General features: G+C 39.9%; 1 protein-coding gene across 1 annotated transcript; it reads left to right on the top strand.

Annotated features, from left to right (window-relative positions):
- Positions 1,035–5,242, top strand: LOC104791187 (calcium-dependent protein kinase 6). The gene is made up of 8 exons (XM_010517019.2): positions 1,035–1,206; positions 1,525–2,343; positions 2,477–2,620; positions 2,717–2,869; positions 2,943–3,058; positions 3,140–3,307; positions 4,501–4,725; positions 4,808–5,242. The coding sequence occupies exons 2-8, from the start codon at positions 1,590–1,592 to the stop codon at positions 4,916–4,918; spliced, it is 1,671 nt and encodes a 556-aa protein (XP_010515321.1). The 5' UTR covers positions 1,035–1,206; positions 1,525–1,589; the 3' UTR covers positions 4,919–5,242.

Genomic DNA, 9,659 nt, shown 5'->3' with positions numbered 1-9,659 from the left:
TAACGCTATGTTCCGTCGTCGCTTTAGAATGAACAAACCATTGTTCCTTCGTATTGTTACCGCTATTGAGAATGGAGTCCCATACTTCAGACAAAGGCGAGATGCTACTGGAAGGCTTGGTCTTTCTGCACTTCAAAAATGTACGGCAGCTATTCGTTTGATGGCTTACGGATATTCGGCAGATGCGGTGGATGAATATTTATGACTCGCTGAAACAACCTCCCACAAATGTCTTCTACATTTTGTCGAGGGAGTTAGAAATCTTTTTGGCAACGAGTATCTCAGAAGACCTACAGCGGAAGACCTCCAACGATTATTGAATATTGGAGAACAACGTGGTTTCCCCGGAATGATAGGGAGCATAGATTGTATGCATTGGGAGTGGAAAAATTGTCCCACNTTACATAATATAATGAACATTCGAAATGATTTTCATGATACACAAATGCATGATCTTTTGCAAAAAGACTTGATTGAGCATATCTGGCAAAAATTTGGTGCAAGCGCACAATAAATCTTATTCCAAATTCTGTTTAATATGTTTAATATTTTGAATTTTATATCTTATGTTTAATATTCCGAATTTTGTAAAATATGTTTAATATTCCGAATTCTGTAAAATTTTATTGTTTTCTGTTTAATGTAATATAAATAATATAAATATTTTTTATACATGATAGATTAGTAAAATTTTATAATTAATTAACAAAAAATTAAAAAATATATTATTTTAATAAAGAGTAATCTTTATTGGATTACTCTAATGGAGGGATGATTTTGGTTAAGTTCTAAGTGGGTTACTTTAATTATTTTAGTATTAATTATATGATTAATTAATCCTTGAGTAACCCTTTCTTCTCTGCACCATCCTCTCCTCATCATTTTACAAATCCACAAAAAATAGAATCATTCTTTTACACTCTTGCTGATGATTCAACGAATCCATTTTACCCAACCAGAAACAGCAACACACAAAGTTATATAAATACTTTTTTATAAAAATAATGTTAGAAAGAAACCATTTTTTTTCTTTTTGTTATTGACTTTAAACAAAAACTAATCTTCGAATAATATTTATCTTTCTTCGTCTTCTTCTTCTTCTTCTTCTTCTTCATCTTCATCTCCTCCCAGAAAAATAATCAGATTTCTTAATCTTAATCCTAATCCTAATCCTAATCAATACCATCGTTTCTTCTGGCTGTTCCGGTACTAGATCCTCTGTTTCTTGATGTTTCTTTATTTACCTATTGATTCTTTTTTTTTTGTTGTTTTTTGTGTATGGGATCTATCCATCTATAATATTGGTAAAAATGGTCGATGAACATTTAATGAAACTTCTCCTGAATAACGACTTTTCAGCAACTCTTGTCTTGTCTTTTTTTTTCTGGTTCTTTAATATTGATTATATTATGTTTTTGAAGCTTGATCTGATTTGGGTTTTCTGATATGGTTCCAAAGTTTGATACTTTTTTTTTTCTGATTTGAGTTTGTTTGTTTATGTTTCTTTTTATTTTTTGATAAAAGTATCGTTGGATGAGGAGAAGAAGAAAGTGAGAAACTTGTGGGGAAAAAAATAGAGAGATTGTTTCATGGGCAATTCATGCCGTGGTTCTTTCAAGGACAAAATCTACGAGGGCAATCATAATACTAGGCCCGAGGAGAATTCCAAATCCACCACCACTGTTTCCTCTGATCATTCTCCTACCGCCCCCACCACAGAACAACAAGATTTCTCCAAAGAAGCTCACAAACAAGACAACAACAACAACAACAATCCAGCTCTTGTGATTCCTGTTAAAGAACCTATTATGCGGCGTAACGTTGACAACCAAGCTTACTATGTTCTTGGTCACAAGACTCCTAACATCCGTGATCTTTACACCTTGAGCCGTAAGCTAGGACAAGGACAATTCGGGACGACGTATTTGTGTACCGAGGTTTCCACGGGTGTTGATTATGCGTGTAAGTCTATATCAAAGAGGAAACTGATATCTAAAGAAGATGTTGAGGATGTTAGGAGGGAGATTCAGATAATGCATCATTTAGCTGGTCACAAGAACATTGTTACCATTAAAGGAGCTTATGAGGATCCTTTGTATGTTCACATTGTTATGGAGCTTTGTGCTGGTGGTGAGTTGTTTGATAGGATTATTCAAAGAGGGCATTACAGCGAGAGGAAAGCTGCCGAGTTGACCAAGATCATTGTCGGTGTTGTTGAGGCGTGTCATTCGCTTGGTGTTATGCATAGAGACTTGAAGCCTGAGAATTTCTTGTTGGTTAATAAGGATGATGACTTCTCTCTTAAGGCCATTGATTTTGGTCTCTCTGTTTTCTTCAAACCAGGTAATGTGGTATCTAGTTTAAAGTGTCTAAGCATCTTAGTTAAATCATAGAGCTTTTGATATACAAACATTTGATTTGATCTCTAGAGTGCTCCATTTGTTATGCTTAATGTAATTTTGTATTCTAATGTCAGGCCAAACATTCAAAGATGTTGTTGGAAGTCCATACTATGTTGCTCCTGAGGTTCTTCTCAAACATTATGGTCCAGAAGCTGATGTGTGGACTGCTGGTGTTATACTCTACATTTTACTAAGTGGTGTCCCTCCTTTTTGGGCAGGTATGTGCAAATGGCTTATAGCCGTTTCGATGCGTTCGCTTAATGCCATTGACAAGGTTTGCTGAAGTTTGGTTTTGTGTTTTTTTTTGGAATCAGAAACACAGCAAGGAATATTTGATGCTGTGTTGAAGGGATATATCGACTTTGACTCAGACCCGTGGCCTGTCATATCCGACAGTGCTAAAGATCTGATCCGGAAGATGTTATGCTCTAGCCCCTCTGACCGCTTGACTGCTCATGAAGTTTTGCGTACGTATTTATCTACACTTAAATAAATGGTTACTTTTGGTAACATTAGACTATATATCTCTTTTTTTTGCAGGTCATCCATGGATCTGTGAGAACGGAGTTGCACCTGACAGAGCACTTGATCCAGCTGTTTTGTCTCGTCTAAAACAGTTTTCTGCAATGAATAAATTAAAAAAGATGGCTTTAAAGGTCAGTATGTAGTTTAAATGTCTCTGCATCACGTTAATTTGAGATATGTTTACTCATATTACTTATTATGGAAATGATCAGGTGATAGCTGAGAGCCTCTCAGAAGAAGAGATTGCGGGTTTAAGAGCAATGTTTGAGGCAATGGATACGGATAACAGTGGTGCAATCACTTTTGATGAACTCAAAGCTGGCTTGAGAAGATATGGTTCAACCTTGAAAGATACCGAGATCCGAGATCTTATGGAAGCGGTAAAAATGCATGCTTTTGAGAAATATACTATTTCATTTCACTATATAGATGTCAGTAACCTTATTCTGTCTTGTGTCTTAGGCTGATGTGGACAACAGCGGTACAATAGATTATAGCGAGTTTATTGCAGCGACGATCCATCTGAATAAGCTAGAGAGAGAAGAGCNAGTGTCTAAGCATCTTAGTTAAATCATAGAGCTTTTGATATACAAACATTTGATTTGATCTCTAGAGTGCTCCATTTGTTATGCTTAATGTAATTTTGTATTCTAATGTCAGGCCAAACATTCAAAGATGTTGTTGGAAGTCCATACTATGTTGCTCCTGAGGTTCTTCTCAAACATTATGGTCCAGAAGCTGATGTGTGGACTGCTGGTGTTATACTCTACATTTTACTAAGTGGTGTCCCTCCTTTTTGGGCAGGTATGTGCAAATGGCTTATAGCCGTTTCGATGCGTTCGCTTAATGCCATTGACAAGGTTTGCTGAAGTTTGGTTTTGTGTTTTTTTTTGGAATCAGAAACACAGCAAGGAATATTTGATGCTGTGTTGAAGGGATATATCGACTTTGACTCAGACCCGTGGCCTGTCATATCCGACAGTGCTAAAGATCTGATCCGGAAGATGTTATGCTCTAGCCCCTCTGACCGCTTGACTGCTCATGAAGTTTTGCGTACGTATTTATCTACACTTAAATAAATGGTTACTTTTGGTAACATTAGACTATATATCTCTTTTTTTTGCAGGTCATCCATGGATCTGTGAGAACGGAGTTGCACCTGACAGAGCACTTGATCCAGCTGTTTTGTCTCGTCTAAAACAGTTTTCTGCAATGAATAAATTAAAAAAGATGGCTTTAAAGGTCAGTATGTAGTTTAAATGTCTCTGCATCACGTTAATTTGAGATATGTTTACTCATATTACTTATTATGGAAATGATCAGGTGATAGCTGAGAGCCTCTCAGAAGAAGAGATTGCGGGTTTAAGAGCAATGTTTGAGGCAATGGATACGGATAACAGTGGTGCAATCACTTTTGATGAACTCAAAGCTGGCTTGAGAAGATATGGTTCAACCTTGAAAGATACCGAGATCCGAGATCTTATGGAAGCGGTAAAAATGCATGCTTTTGAGAAATATACTATTTCATTTCACTATATAGATGTCAGTAACCTTATTCTGTCTTGTGTCTTAGGCTGATGTGGACAACAGCGGTACAATAGATTATAGCGAGTTTATTGCAGCGACGATCCATCTGAATAAGCTAGAGAGAGAAGAGCATCTTGTCTCTGCATTTCAGTACTTTGATAAAGATGGAAGTGGTTACATCACCATTGATGAGCTGGAACAATCATGCATTGAACATGGGATGACCGATGTTTTTCTTGAAGACGTAATCAAAGAAGTAGATCAAGACAACGTAAGCTTTGCCTCTTGACATGATTCTTCCGATCTTCACCATTGGCATTTGCTGATAATGTTTCGGTTCTTGTTTCTTACAGGATGGTCGGATTGATTATGAAGAATTTGTTGCGATGATGCAAAAGGGAAATGCTGGTGTTGGGAGAAGAACAATGAAAAATAGCCTAAACATCAGCATGAGAGATGTGTAGGCACATTACACACAACGTTTTTATACCGTTTGCTTGGTGAGGCTGCAAATGTTTCCATGGAACCAACATTTGCAATCTTTAAACACAGATGAGGAGGAAGAGAAACAAGATTCTTAGCTGCAGCGAATCGACTGTATGATTAAAAATATGGTTGGATGAACAAAAGTGTTTCGTTCTGTTTCATCAGTAGCTGTGAGGATTACTCCATTTTCTCTCTGTTTTGTTTGTTTGTTTGTAACAATTGTTAAAAGAGTTTGGCCGGTGAGCTTTGTTTCATCTCCATCGTTGAAAGCTTTGACCCTTGTTGGGTTTTTGAGAGATCAATCATCATCCAATATAGTACAAGTATGATAAAAGTTGTGTGACAATATGAATATAATCTTCCACCGTCTACTAATTACTTTCTCTAGTTACATTTGATTTTGAATAAGCAAGTACATAAACCTATACACACATGAGTGTATATATTATGGACATAATACATGTATGTTTATTTATGTAAGAAAAGAGAAATAAATGATGTAAAATGTGGATCACTAAACAAGTCTCAATCATATAATAAAAGTGAAGTCTTGGAACCAAACTTAAGGTTGTTCGAAACAATCAAATCATACATTGGTCCCGATGTGGTAGATTGGAACATGACAGGGAAACCATGTGCTCCCCACTTATTTATATATCTATGCTTCATATACTGTCCACAGCACAATGCACATGCAATTGCGTTATTTATGTCACTTTCTATAATTATTTCAAAAAAAAATGGTGAAATAGATGGATTCATTTAACGTGATATTAGTAATCATTTTTTATACTCTTAACTTACAACATGAGCAAAAAGTACAGTTGTGTTTACAAAAATGATATTTTTTTTGGTGTGAACAAGGCAAGTCTCTTAGATTTTATTAAAATAGAAACTCAAAATTACAAACGAACCGACTAAAGGAACGCAGTTCCACTAACATTCTTCATACAAATCAAAACAACAGAAGAGGGACAAATCTCCAATAATTGCAGCCCTAGCGGCTGAGAGAAAGCATAGTTCGCCAAACCGTCAGCAAGTCGGTTAGTCTTCCTATACACATGAGAAATTCGGACTGTCCAGTCCTTCGAAAGTAAGCCATAGCACAAACGCACTAGGAATGACAAAAGATGTGTATCACCAATCCCTGTCTTGAGAAAACCGACCACCAATTCCGAATCCACCTCCAGTTCCAACCGAGTGATTCGGCGTTCCCAAGCAATAACCAACCCGTAATATATGCCCCATAACTCCGCCAATAGAGCAGAACAAACACCAATGTTAAAGACAAATCCGCCTATCCAACCCCCGTCCTTATCTCTCAAGACCCCCCAGCTGTAGCGAAGCCAGGATTACCTCGAGAGGCACCATCAGTATTGAGTTTGACCCAGTCGCCTTGCGGACGTGTCCATGCAATGTTCCGCACCACCCGATCTCCAGGACATCTCCCCAGCCCCGCCAAAGACTGAGCGTTAACCACTTCCTTTGCTACATCCTTAACAAAATGAACCCGATCCTGACACTTTCTGGTCTCCCCAAATACATTATGACATCGCCATTTCCACCCCCACCACGCTGCCATCCCAAAAACAGTAGCCCAGGGCACTGCATAATGTACCGATACATCGCCAAAATTTGTGTAGATCCACTCCAATAAGGTTTGGTAAAAAAGCAGAGCACACCTCTCAGGTGCTACAATACGTCTCCACAAACCCGACATCGCCGGACAATCTCTTAGCACATGAAGAATGGCCTCCTCCCCACCCTTACACACTTGAAAAATTCCAGAGTCGCTCAGATGCCGCCTGAATCTTTCAGCATTAGTCATAAGGACCTGATTTGCAACCAACCAGAAAAAAACCTTAACCCTCTCTGGTATAACTACTCTCCACAACCGACCAAAGAAGCACTCCATACGTAAATGAGGGTCCTGACTGCGAGTTAAAAAGAAATAAGCTGAGCTTACAGTGAACCGTCCGTCCTGACTTGCACTCCAGGCCACTCTATCTTTCGCTCCAGTGACAGAATCAACCACCACTGCAGCCAGGCGTAGCACAACTATCGGGGGAACAATAGGTGTGATCCTAGCCAAGTCCCATCCGACACCCTCCATCCAATAATCCTTCACCTGTAAATCCTCCCAATCGGCTGGTATGTCTCGGGAAGCCACACTCAACAGTGGCTCAGTATCCAACCAGCAGTTCTTCCAGAATTTTATACTACTACCGTCACCCAGCACCCATCTTAGACCTGGAAACACAACATCCCGCAGACCCGTTCCTACACTTCTTCACGTAGAAGACCATGTACTTTTCACCCGAGTCCAAGAAGTATCTCTAAACTCCCCAACCTTATACTTGATCCGCAATACACGTGACCACAAACTGATTGGATCATGTAACATCCGCCATCCTATCTTAGCTATCAGCGCCTTATTCATCACTTTAGAAGACTTAATCACCAACCCACCTTTGTTCTTAGGTAGAAAAATACGTTGCCAAGCCACCAGATGTTGTTTCTTCTTCTCAGCGGTACTCCCCCAAATAAACTCTCGTGAGACCGTATCCAACCTTTCTAGAATAGATTTTGGTAGGATAATGGTACTCATCGAGTGAACTGGTATTGATGACAGAACATATTTGGTCAAGGTTATACGGCCTGCCATGCTCAACACCTTCTCTTTCCATCCTGAAAGTTTTGTTGAGACCCTCTCCAAAACACTCCCATACATATCCTTACTAATCCTCTTGTGAAGAATAGGCATACCTAAGTACTTGCCTAAATTCGTTGTACTCTGGATCCCACTCTCCACACTTATCAAATGCCCTAGCTCCCGACCCACATTCGTAGAAAAGTAAATCTTAGATTTCTCCAAGCTTACCTTTTGTCCTGATGCTACACAGAAAGTCTCCAACACCTTTCTGATCACTCTTATTTGAGCTACCAAAGCTTCTGCAAATAAGATTAGGTCATCTGCAAAACAAAGGTGTGAAAGCTTAGCCCCCCCCCCCTAGACAAACTGAATGGCTTCCACTCCTTCAATCCAATAGACCTATCAATTTGATGGCACAACCTCTCAAGACACAACACAAAGAGGTTAGGAGATAGGGGATCTCCCTGGCGAAGCCCACGACATGGTCATAAAGCGTTTGTCTTCTCCCCATTCAGCAATAATGTCATCGAAGGACCTGTCACACACGCCATAATCCATTGTATCCATTGTTCTGGGAGTCTCGCTTCTTTCAAGGTATCCTCAAGGAAATCCCACCGCACCCTGTCATAGGATTTCTTCAGATCAAGCTTGAGAAGCATCCACCCTTTAGACCCTTTCTTCCTACGCATTGAATGCACTACTTCCTGGACAATAATTATATTATCCGTGCTAAGACGTCCTGGGATAAAGCTAGACTGAGCAGGACCTATCAGTAGTGACATCACTCCCTGCAACCTCATCACCATGGTCTTTGTAATAGTCTTGAATAAAACATTACACAAGCTTATTGGTCGAAAGTGTTTAACTGACTCTGGCTTCTGATTCTTAGCAATAAGAACTACAAGCACATCATTCGTGTCAGCTGGAAGCTCCCCTGATGTAAAGAAACTCAACACAAAACGAACCACTGACTCTCCAACGGTATCCCAACAATCCTGATAAAACACTGGTTGATATCCATCAGGCCCATGTGCCTTGTACTTTCCCATACACAACAACCAGATGGATTTTCTCAGCATCCCTCTCCACCATAACATATACAAACTGATTAGAAGATTGTAAAATCTCAATCTCACCAACATCCGACCGCCACAACAGCCAAATCCCCCCACTCTGATCCACTGCATCAACTCTAAAAGATTTGTCAAACCCCAAGCTGTGACAAATCCTCTGCGCCCTATCACTACTCACATGAGTTTCAAACAAGGCTAACACATCCGACTTGAACCTTTTCAACAAATACCGTATAGAACGACGAAAATTTGGTTTATTTGCCCCCCGGGAATTCCAAAATAAACAATTCATTAAGAAGATAAGGCAACGAGCTCGAACTACCGGGGCAAGCTGTTAGTCTCGCCTCTCTGCAACCATCCAATCTAGCGGATCCCGATTGTCAACCAGCACTATAGCCGATTGTTTCGCCTATTTCTCGGCCACCATACCCATCGTCGTATCAACAACCGAATGCGGAGGAGAATCAGCCGTACACCCCTCCGGCCTACCCAACCCATCAAACACTCCGCCTGCACGACCAAGGACATCCCGCTCTACTCGCAGCCGCTTCCCAAATTCTGACAGTTCAACTTCTCCTTTTGATGGACCGTAAACGAGTCCTCTCATGGGCTTATTATTTCCATTCTTTGAATTCTGGTCCATTAGTACCTTTAGTTAATGGGCCTCCTTTATTCTTCTCTCTTGGGCCACCCCTAACACCTCCTCTATTAGTCAACGTTGGGCCCTTACCTATTCTTTCCTTCACTTGACCCCCACTCCTCATATCAAACCGAACATTCGAAATTGGAATATTTTTTTTATTCAAATCCGATAATCCCGCGTTCCCTATAGTAACTACGGAATCGCAATCTTCACCTAACCTTCCAAATTTGTTGGAAACAACAATATTTGCGGGATTCTTGGCAATCAAAATCTCCTCCCGAGATTTGCTGGATCCCCTGTTTGATCCTCCAGCCGTGAAGGCAACAGCCGTCGTCAGTGATCTCGACCTC

The sequence above is a fragment of the Camelina sativa genome, chromosome 1, assembly GCF_000633955.1.
Source record: "Camelina sativa cultivar DH55 chromosome 1, Cs, whole genome shotgun sequence".
NCBI lineage: Eukaryota > Viridiplantae > Streptophyta > Magnoliopsida > Brassicales > Brassicaceae > Camelina > Camelina sativa.
This window is presented reverse-complemented; position numbering and strand designations above follow the sequence as displayed.

Excerpts from the sequence above, each read along its gene's own strand:
- LOC104791187 (XM_010517019.2), top strand. The coding sequence starts at position 1,590 with ATGGGCAATTCATGCCGTGGTTCTTTCAAGGACAAAATCTACGAGGGC. Across the intron at positions 2,344-2,476 it reads CTCTGTTTTCTTCAAACCAG|GCCAAACATTCAAAGATGTT; the intron begins GTAATGTGGTAT and ends TTCTAATGTCAG. Across the intron at positions 3,308-4,500 it reads TCCGAGATCTTATGGAAGCG|GCTGATGTGGACAACAGCGG; the intron begins GTAAAAATGCAT and ends CTTGTGTCTTAG.